At 37.6% G+C, this 26,635-nt stretch overlaps 1 protein-coding gene across 2 annotated transcripts in view; it reads right to left on the reverse strand.

The window, feature by feature from the left end:
• Positions 1-404: 404 nt before the first annotated feature.
• LOC121463311 (lysine-specific demethylase 7A) overlaps positions 405-26,635 on the reverse strand; it is a 53,908-nt gene continuing 27,677 nt past the window's right edge. For both annotated transcript variants that reach the window (XM_041675434.1, XM_041675435.1), the window contains 16 exons: positions 25,747-25,888; positions 25,220-25,406; positions 23,913-24,075; positions 20,408-20,495; positions 18,788-18,894; positions 14,018-14,109; positions 10,737-10,826; positions 9,136-9,345; positions 7,157-7,269; positions 6,818-6,969; positions 5,584-5,681; positions 4,967-5,115; positions 4,626-4,834; positions 3,219-3,304; positions 1,805-2,078; positions 405-1,106 (listed from right to left, as the gene is read on the reverse strand). In XM_041675434.1, coding sequence (XP_041531368.1) covers positions 1,012-1,106; positions 1,805-2,078; positions 3,219-3,304; positions 4,626-4,834; positions 4,967-5,115; positions 5,584-5,681; positions 6,818-6,969; positions 7,157-7,269; positions 9,136-9,345; positions 10,737-10,826; positions 14,018-14,109; positions 18,788-18,894; positions 20,408-20,495; positions 23,913-24,075; positions 25,220-25,406; positions 25,747-25,888 — 2,255 coding nt within the window. In that variant the 3' untranslated portion in view covers positions 405-1,011. The remainder of the gene's footprint in view (positions 1,107-1,804; positions 2,079-3,218; positions 3,305-4,625; positions 4,835-4,966; positions 5,116-5,583; positions 5,682-6,817; positions 6,970-7,156; positions 7,270-9,135; positions 9,346-10,736; positions 10,827-14,017; positions 14,110-18,787; positions 18,895-20,407; positions 20,496-23,912; positions 24,076-25,219; positions 25,407-25,746; positions 25,889-26,635) is intronic.

The following is a 26,635-nucleotide window of genomic DNA, read 5'->3' on the forward strand; positions in this document are numbered from 1 at the left end:
TTATAAAGGTTTTTGGAAAAACTACAAACATGACATTTTAACCAAACTTATACTTTCCCCATAGGAAAAAGATATTAAAGCTGTTCTCTTTGGGACCCAGATATCATCAGGAGAAATGAAAAAGGAAACAAGCCTGTTTCTTTACATGTAGAAGAAAACCACAATGTCAAAAGAAACGAGAAATGAGGACTCTTTTATGTGGTTCTTAAACATTGGCTATAAAGGTGTTTCCCTGCAAAGAGAAGAGTCTTGGGTCATCTCAATATGTTGCGGGGGAGGGTGCAGTGGGAAGGTGGGGGGGGGTGTGTGTAAGGGAATCAACCTGGATAACAGTATGCACCTTGGATGTTAGCAAAAGCGAAGCTAATAGCTTATAAAAAACACATGAAATATATAAAATAAAATGATTTCATATACATCTTAATTTAAAATAATTAATGCATCAAATCCCTGTTTAAGACTTTAACCTGAATATCAAATTTAAGAGTCCAGACTAGCTACTGTTACTGTGGCTCTTCCCACACGTAACACACACACTATCAAAAATAATTTAAAAACCTTCACATTCTTAAATCTAAATTAGTGAGATATTTCTCCAGAAATCTTCCAAATAAATAGCTTTAAAAAAGAAAGAATTTAAAAGCTGTTAACTTTAAAAAAAAATCTGTTAAATAAATTATTGATAATTCTTTATCCTACTACTGAAAATAAATCAAGACACTAACAACAACAAACTTAAATTCAAGCCCTGACAAGAGACCCCTTTCCAGTTCAAGGCCTCTTTTTAAGGTTCTACCCTCCTTCTTCCTCTCCCGACCAGGTCCAAAGGGTTATTGCTGAGTGGGTGTGGCACAGTGAAGATGCAGCATCAGGTCCATTCTGTTCTTCAGGCAGTATTCTTACTGTACACACAAGCTGCTCCAGGCAGGGGATGGTGGACGGTGGAAACGCCAGGCTTCCACATCCCAAGACTGGCCTCCAGAAGGAAGAGTGACTGCAAGAGCAGCTTTGTCACACAAAGAAACGTGCATGGCCATTTCTGTTCAATTTAAGGATTTTCCCAAGACGTTGTTTGGCTGTTGCCATTCCTTTTTTTGGACGTTTACCTATAAAACACCAACAACAATGTTAATACTCTCAAAAAGTATGTTTGGCATATAATACCTGGAAGACTTAAAAGGGAGGGCTTCACAGAAGTTTGTTGCGTGTTCCAAAAGTAGTCACATCTCTGGACTTCATATCTTAAAAATCTTTCCATGCTGGATGGTGGTGGTGTACACCTTTCTTGGGAGGCAGAGGCCAGTGGACTCTGTGAGTTCAAAGAAACCCTATCTCGCAAAAAAATCAAAAAAACAAACAAAACCTTCCACATTATCACACAAAATAGAAAGGCATTGTCCTCCTAAACTATGCTTCAGCAACAAAGTACACTACAACTTAATGCATTCCCCAGGAATCACTGCTCTTCTGTGCCTCAGGTCATGCTCTCTTCTGTTTCCATTGCTATTTCTTCTGTCACTTGTCTCTTAACTCAGCCTAGTAAACCCATTCTTTTTAAGGCCCTACTTCCTCCTGAGCCTCAGAAAGCCACTGCTGTCCCCTAAGATTGGCTTAAGTATCCTCTCATTGTTACTATAGTAGCTCATGCCCACTGCTATTATGCTACTGTTCATAATGGAAGAGATGATGAGTATACAGCAGCAATTCTCAACCCTTGGGTCACAACCCCTTTGGGAGTCAAACGGCCCTTTCACCTTTATACACAGTCACAAAGATACCTAACCTGCTAATGTACAAAAGTTACCTTTTGTTGCCTGGTTGCTGATAGGTGGTGGGTTTGATGCAGGTCTCTTGGTGGGGTGAAGGGGCACTGAAAAAGAAGTTTCACCAATAGGCCTTTCTGGACTTAGACTGCCATTAGCTATTTGGCATGGCCCTGAAACCAAGCTGGGATTCAGCATGTACTTTCCATTTTGAATGCTTGAGTTACTGCTGTCCACACAATGCCTGCTTTGTGCCTTCTGACTGATTTCTGAAGAGATTTCCTTTTTGATGTATTTCTGGCTTCTACTTAAGTCCTAAAGAAGGAAAGAAAGGAATGTAGTTACATTTTTCAAGTTTCAGATAAATGAGGTATTTTGCTCTTTGCATTACCAAGATCAACAAAGATGAGGAAATGAACTACTCAATTTTGCTTTTTTTTCCCTTCTATATTATGTTTCATAGATATAAAGAGTGTGAGTGTGTGTGCACACATGTGCAATGCCTGTCCATACATCAGGATGCTTGTGTGGGGGCCAGAGGACAACTTGTGGGAATTGTTTCTCTCCTTCCATCATTGTGGGTACCAGGTATCAAGGTCAGGCCATCAGTCTCAGTGGCAAGTGCTCTTAATCAGTGCTTGACAGTACCTACCCTTCATGATGGTCAGTTCAGTCCATAAGAGACTTAAAGGTTTGGAAGATTAGTTCTTACTTATTACTTGAGTTTTGAAGTTCATTAGGTCAAGATCAAACAAGAAGTTCTGCCTTCTATCCCAGAATTGGGAGGAAAACTGAAACAGAAGCAATGAACCCACAGTTTCCTTGGCTCATCATGGTTCTCAATGCAATGTGCTATCTTTTAGAGTTCTCTTTCCACCATGTAGGTCCCAGGAATACACAAGTCATTAGGCCTAGTAGCAGGCACCTTGAGCAGCTGAACCTTCTTGCTGGCTTCCATTATTACCCCTTTTCAAACACAGCTAGTATAGGTTCATCTCTACTATCTTTGTTTGCTAGAAAAATTCCAATATCCAGGCCTAAGCCTGATTTTTCTTTTTACTAGAAGTACTCTTTGAGTCTCTTAAAATAATTAGGTCAAGGGCTAGAGAGATGGCTCAGTGGTTAAGAGCATTGCTTGCTCTTCCAAAGGTCCTGAGTTCAATTCCCAGCAACCACATGGTGGCTCACAACCATCTGTAAAGAGGTCTGGCGCCTTCTTCTGGCCTGCAGGCATACAGACAGAATATTGTATAAATAATAAATAAATAAATTTAAAAAAATAAATAAAATAATTAGGTCAATTTGTAAGGATTTCCTTAAGTCCTGAAATAAACTGAGGTAATGAGTGACATCAAAAGAGAAAGGAACTGAATAGACACATGAAGTTTTATACAGAAAGCAAAAACAATATTGAACATCCTAAATCTCTTCTTTCTATTTCCATTTGAAAAGTACCTGAGGATTAAATCTGGAAGTCCTGTCAAACTGTTTCGCCCAGGAAGAAGTCCTCAGATCTTGATCTGCAGTCTTGTCATGGTAGCCTAGAAAGTAGTTTGGATTAAGTTATCTTTGCACAAACTTATCTTAACACTAACCCAGTACTCACAACTGAAAGCAAATGTATGCTGACATTTCATTTATATATTAACTATTTATTCACATACCTTTTCTTTTACTAGACTTCTTAAAACAAACAAAAATCCCACAGTTAGCAACTCTCAACCAAACTTGCTATTTCTTTCAATTTTCTTCAAACTGTCTTTATATGACAGGCTTTGTGCTAGATGCTAGAAGACCTACAGTCAAGCACTATGGCCATATATTGTTGATGTGATGCAAACCAAATGCAATACACGTCTCTAAAATGACATATTTTCCATCAGGACAAAGGTATATATTTTCCTGTATTAAGGGACCAAACAGATTATAGGAAGGCAAAATGGAGGAGAGAATGGCAGGCAAACACAGATTTAAATTTGAGTTCTTCCAAATACCAATGCAACTTTAGACAAGCTATTAAAGCATTCCAAAGTTCAGTTTGCTCTTATACACTATGCAAAGATTTGGGGATCAAGTGATCCTGGATTCAAATTCCAACAGATTTGAATAATACCTGTGTGAAGTGTGTAAAATTAAATTAACCTTATCAAATCATATTTCCTTTTCATATAAAATGGAGGTCAAGGTCCTGGTGCATAGATGACCCTATTTATTTGGGACTGAACACAATTGCTACATGTCCTTTTCTCAATCCTAAGATTTTGGGGAAATGATGTTTTTCTCTCTGAAAGCACAGGGGAGAAACACTAGGTGGCATTACTGACACGCTGTTTCTGTTACTTCCTTTTCAGAGAGTTTGAGAAAGCAGTCTCAGCCAGAAAGAAACTATGCAAAACTCATTTCTCCTCTCCTAAAAGGAAAATGGACTGATTCTGCAGACCAATTAGAACATTTCCACTCTGGGAGCTCTTACAGTTGGTGACAGGAAAACAAGACTATCTTTGCAAGACGACAGAAGTACGCCGGTGGACACAATTTTCAGCCCCGTGTCGTTTACATTTTTAGTTTTAACATTTGAATTACATTTTAATTAATTGTTGTGTGGAGGTCAGGCAACAACTTGTAGGAACTGTTTCTCTCTTTCGACTATGTGTCCTGGGGATTGGCAGCAAGCCCACTGAGGCACCTTGCTGACCCACATTTTGAGTGCTTATGCTTGCATCTTACATGACTATATAAAAAAGCATTTCTTAATGGTAAACAGCCCTTATTCATATAATCTCTAACCTCAACTAGGATCACAGCACTATTAAACTGGGAGTCATATATTACTTTTTAGAGACTGATATTTGTGTTTCTTACCAAATTCTACCGGTTTATCACAGCGATACAGCTGCCTAAGCTCAGGGTTACTGCTGTGGCAGCTGCTGGGATCCTGGAGAGAGTTCTTTTCAACGCTGCAGTCTGTGCTTTGTATCTGCCTCTGTAGACACGTGGAGTAGTGCAACCCTGCCATAGACAGCATGCCCTGAATAGCTTCTTCCTCTGTGCTCGTCGAGGTAGGACATTCCCTAAGGAGCAGGTGACCCAAAACATAACAGTGTATTTCTTTTGATTAAATATTCAGTAAAACATAAAACTAAAGGTGTTTTCACAGCATTTACATCACAATACAAAACAATTACTACCATCCACAAGCCTACCTTTTAAATGGAATTTCATTTCTGGATGGCTTCTGGCCCTTTTGAAGGAGGTTCCTCACTATATTGGATTCCTCCTTAAAGTTTGATGTTATTTCATGTTTCTTTTCATCACCTGAACTTTCAGAATCTTCAGTGGCAAAATTAATTTTCTGAAATAATAAATCATTAAATGGAAACAAAGCTAAAAAGAAACTGACCAAGACTGTACAAACTAATTGAAATTTATGTTTAGAAGTTAGAATATGAATTATAAAATTACTTCTTTGTTTCACATCAAAACCTAAAACTTTCTAGTAACTTTAGTAACCTACTAACGGAATACAAAATACACAGTTACACATTATAAGGTAAAATAAAATATAACCTGTGAGAACATAAACCACACAAGAGCTCAGTGTAAGCAGATAAATCTCTTTCTCCACCCTTACCAGAACCCAACAAAAATTGCTTATGAATGTGACCAGGCACATGATGGTGTATACACACAGTAACACTATGGGAGACTATGTGCTGCACAGCCCAGAGATAAGCTTTGGGAAATCTGTTATCAAGCTTCTTCCACATGGGTGTTCAACATCCCACCAAATGACACATAAAGCTTGGGGTTCTGAGCATACCAGTGCAGTACAATCAGGTCCAGAGTCTTCTGAATCAGAAACATCAGAATATTCTGATGTTCTATTCCTGAGTTCTGATTTCACACTTGTAAAAATTCCTGAAGAAGAATTTGTAAAGAAAAGAAAGGACAAGAATCAGTCATTCAAACTTTGGGGCAAGGAGAAAAGATGATCTCTAAAGTCCACCCAGTTTCCAGATGTCTTTCCATCTCCCACAGTGTCTCCCCTTTCTCACTGCTTTTCCTTTCTAACTGACCAAGATATACACTGATTGAAGTATATCCTTAAAATATCTGTGATATTTCTTTCCAGGAAAAATAAAACAAAGCTCTAAAACTAAAATGAACTACAAGCTGCTTCTGACTTTCCCTTCGTTTTCTTTAGAGAACAAAATGGCAACTCTCAAAGCTCACTGCATTCACGGACTGTGGGTTCAAGTAGTTTATAATCTGGGCCTTTCTCTTCCACAAGTACTGCTGCATAGCAACTGTCCCATCAGTTCTCAGTGATACACTGTCTTGCCCTGACATGTGAACAAAGACAGTTACCAACCACAGAGGACCAGACTTACTGGGAACTAGTGGAAACAGATATTCAAAATGAATTCAATAGTATTTATTATGCAGAACACTCGTCAAAAAATACTGTTTTTAATTACTTTTTAAACGAAAAGGTATATGCTGTTCTTGAAAACTGTCTGGGAATTAAGATTTACTCAAAGAAAAACTTCAAGGAGAAGATGATATTACTACAGTGTCTGATATTCCTATTATCACTTCACTTGATGATAACCAATTAACATACCAGTAGGAGCTGCCTGTCAACAGTCAATCAAATAGCACCACACTACTTGGATTCCCACTAGCTGCAGATCACCCAACCAGATGTCTCTTAATTATGAGAACCAAAGACATGTTAGCAAAAGCCATATGTGAAATGAAGTTAAACTTGAAACTCACTTTGGGGAGTAGAAGCCATAAAGTATATGAGCTTTTTAAAGACAAGGAAGCTATCTGGGTCTTGCTGACCATCACATACTCCTTCACTGGTAATCTGCCCCTGGCTACCACACCTTATTTGGCATTCATATTCAGCACTTTGATGATCGATGACCTATTTAAAAATACTTCAGATTTTCCAACAGTGTTATAAATGCAAATGTTTTCAATCCTACAACAATTCAAACACCAGTGAGTTGCCCATTATCACATTAGTGGAAGAATGAAAAACATACTGTTTAGTGGTTTTGGAGATCCTTCACTTTCTGCCCCCTCTCTTCCTGAGCTCTCTGTCTTTATGTTTGCCTTCTTTGTTGGTCTCTTGTCTTCTTCATTTTCACTATCTGCTGTATAAAGACTCCGATCTGCAAACAGCTGTCTCTCATCTCTATACCATAGAAGGAAAAATTGGATCAGAAATAGCATAAGGCTCTGTGTTCCCTTCCCCTCCATTCATTCAGACACAGTAGAGAATTGAGACCCTTTCACCTAATACAATTGGCTGTCCAATAATGTAGAGTGATTAAGTGAGATTCACTAAAAATTAATCTGGTAGTTTGATCTACTTTACGTACTTAATTATTCTTCCATTTGTAAGCAGTAATCGTAGATCATTCTCTTTTGCTCTCCATTCAGGTACTGTAGAAGATGGCTGGAGATGTTTGTTGAATTTTCCATTCAGTATGTCCTTAAAAGTACAAAGCACAACTGATTTACTATCCACCTTCAGAAAGTCCTGACCAACTGAAAAGACTGCATACTGCTCCTCCTTCCATGGTCTTGCCTTGTAAAGGGATGGGCAGCCGTCTAGATTTGGAGAGATCTCAATGACCCAGAATCTAGAGTTCCTCATTCCAACACATACAAATTGCTTATCTTTCAGTAGAGCCATTAGCAATAAAATAATTTTCTAATATAAGATGTAAAATCTGCATACAGAAAATCCAAACACAGGCCTTTCTTACTGGAGTCAAATGGCTTTAGGCCAAGTATCACTTTTTTCTTGATGAAGCCCAGCTGTGGGGCTCTCTCACTTACCCTAACCTGGACTGTCTACTTCCAAGGCACAAGAGCCATCATTTATTAAAAGACATGATAGGAGCTGTTTTCTTTTTAACATATAAAAGCTTCTCTTTGAAGCCGGGCGGTGGTGGCGCACGCCTTTAATCCCAGCACTTGGGAGGCAGAGGCAGGCGGATCTCTGTGAGTTCGAGACCAGCCTGGTCTACAAGAGCTAGTTCCAGGACAGGCTCCAAAACCACAGAGAAACCCTGACTCGAAAAAACCAAAAAAAAAAAAAAGCTTCTCTTTGAGATCTTCTCCTTATTAATAGAACTTATTATAAGCTTTTCAAAATAACTATGGGTTAAGTAGGTTCAGTATCTCAAAACAGCATAATAGTATCAAATATAAGAACATATAAAATTATAATGACTATGTAGCTTCTTTTAGTATTTTAAAGTCAGCAATAGCTGTATCTTACTTTATATTACCTATGTCAATCCTTAAGCTATAAAATTAAGGGTGATGCAGATTTTATCACAAACTCGGTAGCATGATTTATTGAGGTGCCACTACCCCACACTCTTCCTGATTCTGTCCAGTACACCAGGACTTCAACTTAAATAGATTTATTCTTTGTTTTTTTTTTATTGCACTATATATTTTTCTCTGCTCCCCTCCCTCCCCCCTCCCCTTCTACCCTTTCCTGTGACCCCCCATGCCAATTTTGATAGTTGGACTGGTTCTATCGGTTCTGTGTTTGTCCAACTTACTGTACTGCCTGGCAATACTAATTCAAAGCTGTGTTTTCATTTGATTTCTCTCTCTTTTTTTTTTCTTTTTTTGAGACAGGGTTTCTCTGTAGCTTTGGAGCCTGACCTGGAACTAGCTCTTGTAGACCAGGCTGGCCTCGAACTTGAGTGCTGGGATTAAAAGCGTGCGCCACCACTGCCAGGCCTTCATTTGACTTCTTTTGTTAGTTAAGTATAAATTCAAACATCAACACCTGTAAGGCACTAAGCAAAGTAGCCAGCCTCTACTTCCTTGCTACCCTTGTTCTGGGTCCCCTCAAAATACTTAGCATTGGAAACATGTATTTCGTTGCTGCAGTTTGTTTGAGAAAGGGTTTCACTGCGTAGCCTTAACTTGCAGTAAACCCCTTGCCTCAGACTCCCAAATGCTAGGATTATAGGAATGGGCCATCATGCTCAGCCTTAAATTATATCATTTTAATCTATGTCTCCGTCTTCCAACTTAAATTTTGATAAAACCTACATGGGGGTAGAGACTCAAGTTTGTTTGCTCTGGCATCTTTTTCAGAAACCAGAAAAATAAGATATTTGGATAAATACTTTTTAATTTTATTTATTGAATAATGAACATGTCAGCAAATGAATGAACTCTAGGTATCTTAACACCACACCACTGACTAGAAAAACGAGATTCATGGCCTCCCACAGACAAATATTATCCTCTATAAATGCACAGTAGAAACTAGCCGAATTGCTGTATGTACTATCCAAACACTTTTTGGATCCTGATATATACTTGCCTCCTCCCACGGACACATCTCTAATCTTCTGAGGACTTCCCTTGTATGGAGCTCAAGGATATCTAGGTTAGAAGGAGTTCTGACATGATGATCTCGAAGTTTCCTCATCTTTCGCCGGGAATGATATGGTGAAGATGCTTCATTTGAAGGCCGTGAAACTGGACACACAGTAGGAATTCCCTGAGATTTAATTGGTTTGCCATTTTCTTCCTATAAAAATCAAATTCAGAGTATGTTTTATGGCAAGGCTCCTGTACATATACCTAACTAAGCAATTAACCATAAAAATACTTTAACAAACAAACACATCCTATTCAATCATTTAAGAGGAAGTTAAATCAAGTCCTCAGCTTTCCTGAGCTTTTTATTCCCTTCTCCTTCATATACTTTGTGAACAATGCATTTCCTTATTTTATCTGAAGAAGATTTTGGGTGAGGGGAGCTGATTCAGCTTCCCAAGTGCTAAGATTACAAGCATGTACCACCACACCAAACTTTCATCTTAAATTTGTAATATTAAATTGGAGTTGACATTTTCAGAAATGATACTTGTGTTACTAAACTATCAATTTGGTTTTACTGTGCATGAAACACATATATGCACATATATGTCACAGATAATAGGTCATATATTTTATATATATTTGATAAGACTTTTGATAGAAAACTCATTTACATGCCATTACTATCACTCTTTAATAAATTTTTGCTACATCTGAAAATACATGAAATAGTCTATCCATTGACAGTAAACCCAACATAGTGATCTTCCTTAGAGGTTTAGAGATTTTAGTTCAGTAGTAGAGGGAACTTGCCTAACAAGCACAAGGCCCTGGTTCAGTCCCCGGTACCAAGAACAAAAAGACATGATTGATATTTGTTAGATGTATACTACTTTCCATTCTTGACATCCTGGTTGTGCACCTAGCCTGTTACTGCTGAATCATGTCTCCAGCTCCTCTTCCTTTCTACAGTCCTAATGTAAGATTAGGACTTATGTAAATTAATAAGTGTAAACGTAAATTACCTAATATAATCTACCAGGTGGCCTCCATTCCACCGGTAAATTTCCTCTTATTTCAAACTAAACACTAAACAAGCAAGTTAGTTTCCAGAAGAACTATTTTAATGAAAACCCCCGTTTTTCTATACTGACATCAGCTCTTAAAAATGAAAACATTTCACTTCATATATGGGCTTTTATCAAAGGCACTGACTTCTCAAATTGCTCCAGTATTTTTGGTCAAAGGAGTCCCTGATATTCTTTTGAACCCAGCTTCACTCCCCTTACTGTTTTATCCGTTCCTCTAACTACTTCACTTACATTCATCTCCAGGTAAACATCATACTGTGACTTTTGCTTTAATTTTTGGAGAAACTTAGGGGATTTACAGTAACTGGAACTATTGCTTTGCTATTTTATTATGCAACACTTTATATTTTTCTGTAAGACATTAGAAGCCTATAATCTGTAACGCTAACTCAGCTCACTGTATTCTTTCACCAGTGTGAAAGTGCTTTCAATATTTACAGCATGGTGACAGATCCATGTGCTTCTCAAGGCAGATAGCAAGCAAACATATTTAATGATAACTTCTTACCTCTATTGCTCGAATTACTTTAGAAAGTTCCTTAATAAGATGTCCAGGTCTAACATTGTCTGGAATTTCAAAGGCATGTTCAGATACAAGCTGTATTTGGAGTAATAAAGATAAGAAAACCAAAGTCACTTAAAATTTAAAGCCCAACTTATTTCATAAAGTTCTCTATATTTTAAAGACCTGTTGATAATGTTAAGCCATTCTCAAAGAGTTTATGTACTTGGTAGATGGTCACCTAAGAAGATCCACATATCAAATAAAATCCTCTTATTTGTCTCACAGTGAATCTTATTTTATAATGCATTCTACACCACAAATTCCACTGTGATCCTAAGTACAACTATCAATAAAGAAATTAAGCCTAACATTTAATTCAAAATGCATAAGGATTTTTGTAGGGACCATTGGCATTAAGTAATCCCTGTTTTTCATGGAAAGTATACTTTGAATAAATTTGAGTTAAAAGTTTAATAGTCAAAAGCAAATGAAAAAAATACCATTAACAGGAACAAGAAATAAATTAGTAAGTGAGCATATCTACTAACTACAAACTAGTACCATTATTTTTTTTCAAAGATTTTATTTTTTTATTATGTATACATGTTCTGCCTGCATGTATGGCTGACAGCCAGAAGAGGGCGCCAGACCCCCATTACAGATGGTTGTGAGCCACCATGTGGTTGCTGGGAATTGAACTCAGGACCTCTGGAAGAGCAGTCGGTGCTCTTAACCACTGAGCCATCTCTCCAGCCCGACCATTAGTTTTATGTCTATTTACAAATTATTTCTCTCCGTATCTAAGGACATTTGATTTTTAGACACAAACTAGTTTCATTTTTGCTTTATTACTGAATTGTTTTAAGTATAACTTGCAGAAATTAGTTAGCAACAATAACGTGCAATAGTGTTAATTCTGTATTCTGATACTGTTAAGTGCACTTGGTAAGCACGAACTCATCCTCATTATAAGGGTGACATGGATACTTCAAGCTGGATATTCCTCATCTGAGATACTTAGGATTAGTCATGTTTTAGATTTGGGGGCACTTCAGATTTCAGATTGGAGATGCTCAACCTTTTACAGGTTATGATGAGTATTGCCATCATAACTGAGACACTGACCTTATGTAATATATCCACAATGAAACAGCTTACTACTAGCAGAGATGAGATTTGATTCTGAATATCTGACTCCAGAACCCAAAATTTTAACCAGTATACTGAACTGCCTCTTATCTTTGAACAAAATTACTAAAAATGTAGAAATGTTTTGAAACACACTTTACTTACAATGCCTAATAATACTTGTAATAAAAACTAACTATGTACAGAAATCATGTAAGATGTTTTTAGGATCAATTCTACTCTAGGGCTATTAAAACCAAAATCCCAAGCAAAATACAGGGATTTTATTTTCAAAATGTTCTCAAGGCAATGCTAACACACATCTGAAGCACCCATCCAAAGCCTCTACCAGGAGACAAAGGGACAAAGGCACACAATTTCTACAGTTTACATTCAATCATGCTACACAGCTGTTAACTTGCTTATGCTTTTCCTCCTCACACACATGATAAAATCTGAGAGTGGAAGGCATGTTTTTAACTTTCCTTTATGTTTCTATGGCACCTTGCCCTAATGGATTTGTAGCACTAATCTTTTTTTTTTAAAGTATTCTTTTTTTTTAAAGATTTATTTATTTATTATGTACACAACATTCCTTCCATGTATGCTTGCATGCCAAAAGAGGGCACCAGATCTCACCATAGATGGCCGCGAGCCACCATGTGGTTGCTGGGAATTGAACTCAGGACCTCTGGAAGAGCAGTCAGTGCTCTTAACCTCTGAGCCATCTCTCCAGCCCTTGTAGCACTAATCTTAAATTAAAATCCTAAAATGAAATTTCCTGGAGTATAGGCTAGTATTTATTGTTTCCCATATTTCCTTTTAAAAATTTATAATAATAATAACATTATTATTATTATTATTATTATTATTATTATTATTGAGAGAGAGAGAGACAGACAGACAGACAGACAGACACAGACAGGCACATGAACTTTGTGGAGTTTCCTTTGACCTTTACATTGGTCCCCTGTTCTCAGGCTTACACAGAAGGTGCTTTATAGACATTAAGTTTCTCATTGGCTCTCCTCATTTCCCTTAACAGCAAGAATTTTATTTTAAATGGATAGCAAGCAAATCTGGAAATCATCAGCACATATATTTATCAATCATATTATTTAAGATCATGTGTGAAGCTCCATAGAGTTGAAATAAGAGTTCAAAAGCTTAGTGAAGAAAACATACATACATTATACACATTAGTTTTAAGCCTAAGTACGTAAGAACATGCTACAGAAGCAGAAGGGAAGTAAAAGTAAACACTTAACTCCAAATGCAGATTTGGATGAACTCTCAGAAAAAGCCTGGGATAACTGAAAACTATTCTTGCCCCTTCCTTTCTTTCAGTTTTTTTAAAACCTACTAGTGGCAAAGAGCAGGACTTTTTATCCTAGCCTCACAAGTTCTTACTGTGCAACAATCCTTTTCTACACTATGGATATGAATATGTCCGCTAATAAAAAACTGACAGGTCAGTAATTGGGTAGGAAGTTAGGCAGAAAAGTCAAACTGAGAAAGATGGGAAGAAGAAGGGCAGTCAGGAGAGACGCCAGCTAGCCGCTGAGCAAGCAGGACATGTAAAAATGAGGTAACAAACCATGATAACCCTAACCATGAGTCACGTGGCAAAGCACAGATAGAAATATGGGGTAACTTTAAATGTAACAGTTAGCCTGAGCTATCAGCCAAACATTTATGATTCATATTCAGCCTCTGAGTCAGTTATTTGGGACTGGGTAGTCAGGACAGGAAACGAAAGTTACTTAAATGGGGACAGCGCAGCACCCAGACCCCACACAGCAACTCTACAAGACTAAACGAGGCCACACATGTAAAGACAAAGCACAGTGCTTGACATGCTAAGAGCTCAACATGGCTTGTTACTCTATCAGCCTGCTTGTTTCTTAGAATCATAAATATACTTGCATTTTGCTTTTTCAAAAATAAAGAAAACCAAAGCTCTTTATTCTCTAACCAGAATCAATACATCTGTGTATAGTATGACAGAGAGTACAAACTGTATATAAAATAATAATTTCATTCCTTTTACAACTAGCATGTGAATGCTGCCCACAATAAAAGGACCATTTGCATGACTTGCCACAAAAAAAAAAAACCCAACAAACAAACAAACAAACCCAGCAAAAACAACTTACTTCTTTTTTCATCCATACTTTTAAAGCAGTATGCAGTGCTTTCACTCCCTGTACTAAGTAGGTTTGAGGCTGGAACCCATCTTCTTTCAGTTCTGTTGTTTAAAATAAAACAGTATGAAAACGATGTTAAGTTTTGAAAATAAATGAGATAGCTGTAGTAATATGTCATCATTAATAAAGCATCATTTCAACACGTTCAAAAACTCAATTCACTAGGAAAACATTTAAAATTTCAAGCCTGAAATATAAAAAAAAAGAAAAAACAACAAAATACAATAAACAATTTCACAATTACAGTGGGATATTTCTAACAAAAATAGTAAACATAGAGTAGACTGAAAAAATAGGTAGACAGATAATTCAATTCAAGCAATATAAAATTTGGTTCAATAGTCATAAATAGGATACTGCACCTAGAAATTGCAAAGTGCACATTTTTTTCAGACATACTCATTACATTTACAAAAATCATCTGCACTGCAGGGACCATAACGAGGCCTCAACAAATCCCAATGATCTTAATCACTTAGATGCTCAAAAGCGCAATTAAGCTAGAAATCAACACAATAGATAACAGCAACAGGTAACAAATGATTAGGAATTTTAAATTACAGGCACTAAGAAACATATAAACTAAAAGATTTTTTTTTTTTTGGTTTTTCGAGACTTTTTAAAAATCGTTGGGGCCAGAGAGATAGCCTAGCAGTTAAGCGCACTTGTTACTCTTACAGGACTGGGGTTCAATTCTCAGTACCACATCAGATGACTCAGAACTACCTCTAACTCCAGCAACAAGGGATTTGATGCCCTTTTCTGGCTTCTGAAGACACATGTGTGCATATACACACATTCAGACATAAAGACACACATGTATGGCAGACCCACACCCTTCCCACACCAAAATAAGTAGATAAAACATAATTTTAAAGGCCATAGGATAGTATCAGTTTGAAATTATATGAAATTTACAAATAGAAAATATTACTGCCATTCAAAACATGGGTGATGAAACTAAAGAAAAGGATTATCGCAGAAGTGAAGACAGTAGTTAACTACAGAAGAGGAGGCAGATGGAACTTAATTATACTGTAGGGGTGGTACCAAGATTTTCTTGGATGAATGCCTATGATGATGGCCAACATATATACATCTATGTACCTAGTTTAAAGAAGGCTGTTACTCAGGTAATTGCTACTCAAGTTAAAAAAACAACTTAATTGATGCTTTGAAAAATGCCTGCTTAGCTGGACAGTGGTGGTGCATGCCTTTAAATCCCAGCACTTGGGAGACAGGGTCAGACAGATCTCTCTGAATTTAAGGACAGTATGGTTTATAGAGCTAATTCCAGGACAGTTACAGTGACACAGAGAAATCCTGCATCAAAAATCAAAACAATCAAACAAACAAAAAAAAATCCTGTTTCAGGACTGAGATTGTAGCTTAGTGGTAGAACATTTGCCTCGTACACAAGGTCCTGGGTTTGTCCCTACCACTACTATTAGGCTGAGCCATATGGAGTTGCCATTGCCAGTATTTGACCATATTGAAATATGGAAACAACTTTACATGACTCCACCATGGGAATAATATTATAAAATAGTATGCTATATTTATAAAAGCACTAAAATGCAAAGTACCTAGGAATAAATCTATCAAGATATGCAAGTGTAAAGTTTACAAAACTTCAAAAGACATTAAAGAAGACAAGACTCAGACGCTCCATGATCATTCTTCAGCAAACTCAGTGGTGACCAGGTGTGGTGATACATGCTTTTAATTCCAGCACTGGGAAGGCAGAGTCAAGCTAATCTCTTGAGTTTGAGCCAGCCTAGTCTACATAGTGAGTTCTGGGTCAGACTCACCCTGTCTAAAAAAGTAAGAAAAGGGAAAGGAAAAAAAAAAACCTCAATAATGAATGTCATAGACCTCAGTATTTCTGAACCTTTTTTTACATGAGGTGATAAAATACTAGTTATTTCTTTTTTTTTTTTAAATATTTATTTATTTATTATGTATACAATATTCTTTCTACGTGGATGCCTGCAGGCCAGAAGAGGGCACCAGACCTCATTACAGATGGTTGTGAGCCACCATGTGGTTGCCGGGAATTGAACTCAGGACCTTTGGAAGAGCAGGCAATGCTCTTAACCGCTGAGCCATCTCTCCAGCCCCCAATACTAGTTATTTCTAAGAGTAAATTGGTGCTACAATTTAATGAGCAACAATATTTCATATTTCAGATAAACTTCTATTTTGTTCTAAAAGGCTTCTTCTAGGCTTCTGAGTAGAAAGAAGTGTGGGGATGGGAGGAGACAGAAACAGAATGAATATGAAGTAGTAGAGCTTCATCTAGCTAACCAGATGATATAAACTTTATGTCCTTGAGTCAGAGTTAGAGAAAAGAGGCAAGAAAAAGAACTACCAACCAAATGTAGAACTTTAGATTTCTTAACTGGAGAGTTCAGGAATTAAATTTTATTTCTAAAACAAAGACACTTACAGCTACTTTTACAAGTGTATAATACATGTTCCTGCTGTTCTAGACTTGAACTTGGAGACTATGTTCAAGGGAAAAATCAACAACAACAACCTGGTCACTGAGAAATGGGCGCAATTCACAGCCATCCCTTTAGCCAAGAATAATACTCAATAAAGTCAGAGATTCACACTAAAGACTCACTTCTAGATCACAGGTTGTTCCTGTACGGTCTTCCTCATCTGAGGGACCCTAACCTATTATACACATACTCCTAAAACTGCCACAGCCTCTCTCCTGACACAAGGACTCACTGTTCTCACCTTTCCATTTGAAGTAAGGTGGTGTCTTTATAATGGTTTCATTCTTTTTCATCATTTTGTATGTGTGCAAGCTGAGAGGACAAACACAGAATTGGTTCCCTCCTTTCAACTCCTATGTGATTCAGTGTTCAAATTTAGGTGGTCAAGCTTAGAGCAAGCACCTTAACACTGAGCTATCTTGCTGCCCCCCCCCCCCTTTTAAACTTTGGAAGGAAATGACCCCAGACTTTTACTGCATGTGTGTGTGTGTACACATACACAATACTACAAATTACCTTTAGTTTGTTACTTTTTTCATTCCAACTTTTCTTCTTATATAACTTAAATATATAAAGAAATAAATGTCTAGATTTTAGACCACTGTACATCTATCTGAGAGTTAACTGTAACAATATTATCATTTGGGACTAGAGATGGTAAAACAGTTTAATAGCACTTGCTGTTGTTGCAGAGGACCCAGACTTATTTCCTATTACCCACAGGGAGGCTGTGGTGGTGTGAATGAAAGTGACTCCCATAGGCTGCTGATAGGGAGTGACACTATTAAGAGGTGTGGCCTTGTTGGAGGAAGTGTACCTTTGGGGGTGGACTTGAAGGTTTCAGAAGCAAGCCAGGCTCAGGGTCTCTCTCTTCCTAATACCTATAGATCCAGAACTTTCAGCTACCTTTCCAGCCCCATGTCTGTCTGTATGCCTTCATGCTTCCCACCATAACAATAATGGACTAAATCTCTAAACTGTAAGCCAGCCCCAATTTAATGTTTTTGTCCTCATAAGAGTTGCTGGTGGTCATGATGTCTCTTCACAGCAGTAGAAACCCTAAGATAGTGGCCCATAACTACCTGTAACTCCTGTAAGTTCTGAGCAATCTCATGTCCCCTTCTCTTACCAGGTGCACACATACATAGAGACAAACACTCATATACATAAAATTAAAAAAAAATATTTAAAGAGTATCACTACATAACCTCAGCTGGCCTAGGACTCATTATGTACACCAGGCTGACTTCAACTAAGAGGTGTCTGCCTACCTCTGCCTTGTGAGTACTGAGGTTAAAGGCATGTATCACCATGCCCATCCTACACCACTCTAAATTTTTAAGCAAGTATTTCAGAACAAGTGTTAGGTAGTAGTCTGTCTGTGACACAAGCTACATTTTTGAGAATAAGACAGTGTGTGTGTGTGTGTGTGTGTGTGTGTGTGTGTGCGCGCGCGCGCGCGCGTGCGCAAGCCATTCACTCTTATTAAATGAAATGACTGTTTTTCAGTATTTGGGTACCTGATTTCTAAGAATAAGGAGGGGATTGCTATAGACCAGATACTCTAACTCAGTGGTTCTAAACCTCAGGATCATGATTCCCTTTGGGGTCACATACTCGATATCTACCTTATGAGTCATAACAGCAAAATTACAGTTATGAAATAATTTTATGGTTGGGGGTCTCCACAGCATGAGGAACTAACTGTATTCAAGAGTCAAGTTGAGAACCACTGCTCTAACTGCTAAAAATATTCTTAGCAGGGGAAAGAAATACATACTTTTTTAAAGAGGGGAAGCCAGACTGGAGAGATGGCTCAAAAAGTTAAGAGCATCTACTGTTCTAGCAGAGGACCTGAGTTCCCAGCACTGTGCTCACATGGACAAATCCCAACATACATTCACATAATTAAAAATAAAATAATTTTAAAAGTGAGGGTGACAGCGCTGAAGAGATGGCTCAGAGGTTAAGAGCAATGGCTGCTCTTCCAGAGGTCCTGAGTTCAATTCCCAGCAACCACATGGTGGCTCACAACCATCTGTAATGAGATCTGGTGCCCTCTTCTGGTGTACAGGCGTACATGCAGTAAAACACTGTATACATAATAAATAAATAAATCTTTAAAAAAAAAAGTGAGGGTGAAATCTAGCAAAGGGTCCCTGAAGGAATTTGCAAACGCACATCTTATCACACAACAGAGTGTACAAATTACCTTTCAGGGTTTCCAGCAAACTTTTGGCTACAAACCAGCATATGGCTTCAAAGAAAGGGAATTTGAAAAGATCTGGTGTTTTTAGTCTTTTCTCCATCTCATAACACCTAAATGAATAAAATTTGAAGAACAGTTAATATTAATATTAGCATTTCGAAGTTAAATAAAGGTACTCAACTGAAAATAAACAGGCCATGATAAATATGTTTCCTTAACAACACTACCTTTTGATAACACTGAACTGTGATCTTATGCAAGTTCTGGTCCTGACCTTAATAAATTTGCTAGTCTACTTAACAATTACATTGGGTACTGTAAAAGAACACTTCTTGGGATTTGTATCCTAATTTTAACAAAAAAGGATCTTATGAGGGTTCCACTAATAAAATAGTAGATTTAAAGATCAGTTTCATATGTTGAACAACACTACCAACACCCATGAATGTTCTCTTTAGGCTCTACAGAGCATTCCAGATCAATACTTGACACCAGTCAAGGTATAAAGAGAGGGACCACAGTTTGCACAATATTGGTCTTCTGTCAGAGTCCTAACAACACATGTAGAAGAGGCCATCTCTTTTCCAGAAATAGCTAAGGTACAAAAAGATTAAAACTTATATCTGGCAGGCACACAACCTCCCATAGCCCTATGCTCTGTAAGAATCACCACCTCCTTTTCTATTATTATTATTATAATTATTATTATTATTATTTTGGATTTTTCAAGACAGGGTTTCTCCGTAGCTTTTGGTTTCTGTCCTGGAACTAGCTCTTGTAGACCAGGCTGGCCTCGAACTCACAGAGATCTGCCTGACCACCTCCTTTTCTAACTGCAAGGACGAAGCATCCAGGGCTCCCATGCACACGCAGAATTACAAAAGTCACTACATTTGGGGGAATACCAATGATACTCGGCCTCCCAAAAGGCATTTCCCTTTTCTCAGTCCTCATGCAGGGTCCATCAGGAAGCAGACCTGTGATGTGACTGACCCTAATCCTTTCTAGGTACAGTAAAGGAACAAAGCTGGCAAAGGCCAGATATCATCAAAAGGGAAAGAACTGCCCTACAACAAAATTCAAAAGCATTCTGATAGCAATCCTGACTCAAGGATTTTTCCAGCCCCAAAGGTTATACCTGAATCTAATTAATTTAACTCATATTCACGTTTACAGACTAAAAAAGGCATAAACATTTTATAAAATTTGGTATGCAGGAGGTATCATCAGATTGAACAAGTTATCTATTTTACCTTAGTTTTGAAAATATCCTCCAAATAATCTTTTAAAAATATTTTTTGTTAAAAAGTTCCCATTCCTAGCCAGGTAGTAGTAGCACACACCTTGAATCCCAGCTCTCAGGAGGCAAAGGCAGGCGGATCTCTGAGTTTGAGGTTAGCCTGGTCTACAGGATGAGTTCCAGGACCAGCCAGAGCTGTTACACAGAGAAACTCTGTCTCCCAAAAAACAAACAAACAAATACCCAATCCTAATCATTCATTCCTCAAGGCCTATCTTCACAGGATCTCAAAAAAACTGTAGTTTTTTATAGGAAACAAGCAAAAATGCAAAAATGTTACAATTAAGAACAAAAGATCCTTTCAATATTAGTGACACACAAACCTGAGCTGCATGCCAATGTTGAGATTGTGTAGAAAGTTACCCCCAAAAGCCATACAGTCCTGAGAAGTGAGCACAGCATGAATCCACCCTGAAACACACAAATCAATGATGATTCTGTTTCTAAACTAAACAGATGTTATTCTACCTGTGAAGTAAGTAACTTATATACCAATATCAATTTACTTCATACACCAGCACTAAAGAAGTTAGGCTATTACAATTGATTGACTCATTCACTTGAGTATTTATTTAAAGCGTATCATATGCTAAAGCTTTTTGATGAGCCTGAGGGGGTAAAGTGAGGGTTTGGGATAGTGACCACCAATACTTCTTTTGTTTTATTTTGTTTTAAAATAAACACCTTACAATGAAAAATTTTATTCTGAGAGCAGTCAAATCTGGTTTGAATTAGGAAATAACGTTTTCCATTACCGAATATAAGATTGGGTGAAGGCGGGTAGTGGTGGTGCACACCTTTAATCCCAGCACTCTGGAGGCAGAGCCAGGCGGAGTTCGAGGTCATCCTGGTCTACAAAGTGAGTTCCAGGACAACTAAGGCTGTTACACAGAGAAACCCTATTTGGGGGTGTGGGGTGTGGGGGAGATTGGTTGAGGAATCTGCTTCCCTGGTGCCGCCATGAAGGAAGTCCCCTGGAAGGAATACGGGAATACTCAGGGAAAGATTGGGAACACAATGTGACACCCTGCTCCAGCAGAAGAAAAGGCAGACACCCACATTTAAATGGGTGGAAATTGGGACTATGAACATTAAATGCTGCTGATTAAATGTTTTACTTCCATTACAGTGTTTGCAAAACGAGAGACAGTTCTAACAGAGGATGTCTAACTTTTTAAATGTTAGCAGACTGAATGAAAAGCCATAAAAATATAAGTTTTGCTGGGCATTCATATAGGTAACAAAGCATGTTCAATAAAAACCAGGACTAGAAACTAAAACTCCATTATTTAAACAATGTACTTATACATGGTTTTATAACCATTTCCATTTAGTGTACTACTGTGCATATTAAAGAAAACTAGAGCAAAGTTTGTTTAGAAAGTTGCTAATCATCTTGGGGAAAATCCCATTGCTTAGAGCAGTCCCGATGCAGTCCTCAACCTAGCACCATCAGCAAGCAACCTGTTAGAGATGCAAATTCTCATGCCCATCCTGCATCTACTGAATGAGAGCCTGAAGAGAGAGGCCCAGAAGCCTGTAGTTTACCAAGCCCTCCTGGTCATCCCCATGCTCCATGAAGCTGGACAGGCCCCAAATTACACCAATGCTGATGAATTTCAGCTGTCCCTGGCTCACACGTACTGATCCGCAGACTCATGACTCTTAACACTGCTGTGAATGCACGCACATAGAAAAACCGCATTTCTTCATTACACACTCCAGTAGGTCACTAACTTAACTTTATAAAAAGTTTAATCTATGAATTTTAATTTGATTTTTAAAAGGATACAACAGAAATATTATACTAAATAGCAATAGAAGAGTTAAAGGCAGCCTTTCAAAAGTCAGACATAAATCTTAATACTTCTAGATAATGATTCATTAATTTACTCAAGCTTAATTATTCTACATCAGAGGCAAAGCAGAAAAGTAGAACATGTAATAACAGCTCTGTAAATTGTATAACCATAAGGTCACCCAAGCCCAGAGAGGATAGCCTGCATATTCATTTACACTGCCAACCAATGAATTAATACTTATGCTTGAGATATACAGTACAGAGAAGTTTGGTAGTCCTCAAAGAATTAAGTATCGTTAAGTAATGTAACACAGCAATTCTATTTGGTACATACTCCAAAGAAATCAAATGAAAACATGCCTCTACATAAAAGTTTGTACAACTGTTCAAAACAGCACTATTCATAAAATCACTAAGTGGAAAGGACCCAAATGTCCATCAACTAATGAATGGGTAAGCAAACTATTGTATATCCTGCAAAGGAGCATTGTTAGGTGAAAAAGATTCAGCACTCAGGTGTGCTGTGGTGTAGATGAGTCAAGTGAATGTGGAATGTAAAAGAAATTACTCACAGCTGGGGATAATAATAGCACATGCCTACAATCTCATCACTTAGGAGGCAAGTTTTAGCTACACAGTGACTTACAGGCCAGCCTGGGCTATGAGATCCTGCCTTTATCAAAAACCCAAACAAACAAACAGAAGGGAAGAGAGAAAAATACACAGAGGGAAGTGGCTAGACACAAAAGGAAACATATTAAGTGTCAAAATAGGCAAATGCATAGAAAGCATATTAGTCCCTGCCAATGGGTCAAGGAAGTGGGATGGCAGTGTCTGCTAAAAAGTATGGTGTTTCTTTTGGACATAATGGAATGACTCTTCACTTAGATGGCAGTGATGGTTGTGTGATCATACTAATCTATTAAAAATCATGAACTTGTACCATTTAATAGGATGGTGATCAAGTCCTCTAAGGAACAATTGAGTCCTTAGTCCTTCTTAGGTAAGGCCCTCAAGGCTGTTTTATTTAACACATATGTTAAAGTCAAAGTTGGTTGTAATTACAAACTGACTCCAAGTGACTCACTATCAACTAACCTAGACCAGCAGGTTCTTCAGTGACAGGGTCCTAAATTGGAGGTGGCCAGGAAATGAGAAGGTAGAGAAAATAGAAAAGGTGAGGTTAGGAGATCTTGTACAAGCTATGTCTTATGCTAAGCAAGCTTATTAAAAAGTACAGCAAGTCACCAGAAACTATCACACAGCAGAAAAAAGTCAGTGGAAAGGTAATCAAACAATATTGCAAAAGGGTATCTCAAGAGCTTTATAGACAGAACACACGACAGCCTTTTAAGGTGGCAAGAATTGGGTTCTCAGGATCTGAACCAGCTACCCAAAAGTCTCAGTCCCAGGCTACTACTGGCTCTGTCAAGCATGTTCCTGGTTTTAGAAAAGGGACTGTTCTCCATACATTAGGGCCTCAGGGAAAGCCTCCCAAGACCCTAGCCCCAGGCAATTACTGGCTCTGTCAAGCATGTTCCTGGTTTTATTTTAAATGTTTATTTACTTAGCCTGCATGCCTGCACACACACCAGCAGAGGGCACCAGATCTCATTATAAATGGTTATGAGCTACCATGTGGTTGCTGGGAACTGAACTCAGGACCTCTGGAAGAGCAGCCAGTGCTCTTAACCTCTGAGCCATCTCTCCAGCCCCTATTTTTTCTTTATTTATGTATTTATGCATTTATTTATTTATTTATTTTTGGTTTTTTTGAGACAGGGTTTCTCTGTAGCTTTGGTGCCTATCCTGGAACTAGCTCTTGTAGACTAGGCTGGCCTCCAACTCATAGAGATCTGCCTGCCTCTGCCTCCGGGATTAAAGGTGTGCGCCACCACTACCCAGCGTGTTCCTGGTTTTAGACAAGGAACTATGTCATTTTCCATTCATCAAGGCCTCAGGGAAAGCCTTGCATCAGCCCAGCCTTCAACAATCAACTGTGAAGTAGGGATGAGATAAAACCTTACCTGTAGGAACAAATAAGGTATGTCCCTGCTTTACCACACATTTGTAGCATTTATCTACTTTATCTCCAAAGAACACCTCACTCTGGGTCACAGATGAGCTCCACGATTCGTAGAGTGCCAAATTTTCATTAGTTGGCTTTATCAAATAAAAAATCTTCTCACCCTAGAAGGAAGTAACCATACTACTTTGAAAAAGAAAACCCATTCTCAGCATGGCCTACATAGGTACAATTTCCCAATAAAAGCATCTAAACAAAACTTATGAGATTTTGTTTAGGTTGAAAAATGTCACATATTTGATCAATCCTCTAATTAGCAAGTTCACAGGCACTAAAACTTCTCCTATCTCCAACCGACAGAGTCAATAAAAGTCCTCTCCTATCTCCAACCGACAGAGTCAATAAAAGTCCTATCAAAAAAAGTACTGCAAGAGAGAAGATAAAGAAGCACAAACAGAAGTAAATTATGTTAGCAGGCTCTATGGGTCATAGCATAATCATCTCTCAAACCTCATGTTTAGAACCATAAAGATCTTATGGATAACTGATAGGTAGGTTTTTATTGAATTAAAAACTTGTAAATAAACTTCCTTTAGTGAACTTTTGGCATCTTCAGAGAACACGACCATATCTCAAGGACAGCATCAACTCTAGTCCTGAGAACTGCATTGGCGCAGGAATCTAAATCAGAACAGGTTCTTGGCCAAGCAACATGTAATTCAATGGTGACGGAATATTTTTTTAAATATTCTTAAACTGTGTTATGTCTCTAGTGTAGGAGTTATTAGCTACATGTAATATAACTAGTATGAATGAACTCAATTTTTATTTAGACTAAATTTTAATTATTTAAATCAAGCCACATAAGGCTAATGTTTATTAGGCAATGCAGTTCTAGATAAAGTAGAACAAATAAAAACTCTAAGTTTATTTTATAGAAATTTGTGATTTATACAACTTGTCTTCTCATTTTCATCTTAAGGCCAGAAGCAATTATCACTATAATTTTGCTCTTTCTTAGTCATTTGGTTCAGAAATTAATGTGAATTAACTAAGAAGAGGAAAACAAAAAGAGACAAAAGGCTAACAGAAATCAACCTAAAATACAGAAGTAAAGAAGGAATCTAAAATTAAACCTGAAATTAAAAAAAAAAGGAAAAGAAAAAAGAAAGCACCAAGGCATAAAATGTTTAAGCAGCAGAAAAATATTTAAATGTTTACAAATGTTACACAGAACAAATGAATGTCCTACCAGAAAAATAAGGCATGCTTTCATTAATAAGAAAGTAAGAAAGACCCTATTCTTACCCAGAGGACATGGTACCAGACAGAAGTCCCACCAAAGTCAATGTGGAAATCTGTATAGCTATCTTGAACTCCCATTAAGCAGTATTTCTGGACAAAGGGCTTAGGGAAGACTGAATCATCTGGCCAGTAATTTTCCACCCAGGAAAGTTTTCTGGCTATATCAGGGACCTCCACCAATTCAGACATCCTTAAAAAAGAAAAAAAAAAAAAATATATATATATATATATATATACACACACATACCAATGTAATACAAATTAAAGACTTCTTAAAACTGTTCTTCCCATGCCAACCCAAACAAAGCAATGAAATGGATTAACAATACTTACACATTCAAAATACATTTTATGTCATTATTATCACTATTACTATTATTATTATCATTGAGACATGGTCTCACTGTAACTTACACTGCTTCCAATGGATAGCTATAAAAGTCACAATTGTTTATTAAAATAAACATCATCATCAAACTACACTGAGCTAAAATTGAGACTGCTAAGGCAAACTGTCCAGAGATACTCACTTTGTATCTGAAAATTCAAGGCTGATCACATTTAACACTTTTGGTCTGTTAGGATTCATGAAGTATTGAACATAGTTGTGAAGTGTCATTTTGCTGTCTGCCTGCCTTGCCACATCAATGACATCTATTACTTTGTCACCACCTGCAGAGAAAAATTACAGTCTTATTGTTAACCTTTAAAGTTGCATAAGTAGATACTCTAAACAAAAATACTAAAATTCATATTTGTTTATTTTGATAACTAAGCCAACTATAAAACTGCATAGAAGGGGGGCTGGAGAGATGGCTCAGTGGTTAAGAGCATTGCCTGCTCTTCCAAAGGTCCTGAGTTTAATTCCCGGCAACCAAATGATGGTTCACAATCATCTGTAATGAGTCTAGTGCCCTCTTCTGGCCTGCAGACATACACACAGACAGAATATTGTATGCATAATAAATATTTTTAAAAAACTGCATAGAATTAACATCAATTGTAAAAACATACAATTTACTAATAAGCCTTTTAGTGTTAATGATTTCTTGTGGGTAGCTCATAATAAAAAAAATACATTAAATTGGGATATGAAAATTGTTCACTGTTTCCTGGGTTTCAATTTCTTTATACTGGGAATAGTAAAAACCCAGAGACTGATACTGAGGTTCAAGCTGAAGATCAGATAAGCAAACCAGCCAGCCACTGGCTCTTACCTCTACCTCAGACCGAAATGGGCGATCCTGCCTACAGGAATCCTCAGACCTGTCTCCTCCTGTCTTATATTCCTCTCTAGTGCTAGGACTAAAGGCAGGTACCACCACCACCTGATATTTATGGCTAACTAGTGTGGCTGCTGGGATTAAAGGTGTGCACCACCACTGCCTGGCCTGTATGGCTGACTAGCATGGCTGCTTT

This window comes from Microtus oregoni, unplaced genomic scaffold (assembly GCF_018167655.1).
Source record: "Microtus oregoni isolate MIOR12 unplaced genomic scaffold, Mior012 000026F_ref0000081, whole genome shotgun sequence".
In the NCBI taxonomy this organism is placed as follows: Eukaryota; Metazoa; Chordata; class Mammalia; order Rodentia; family Cricetidae; genus Microtus; species Microtus oregoni.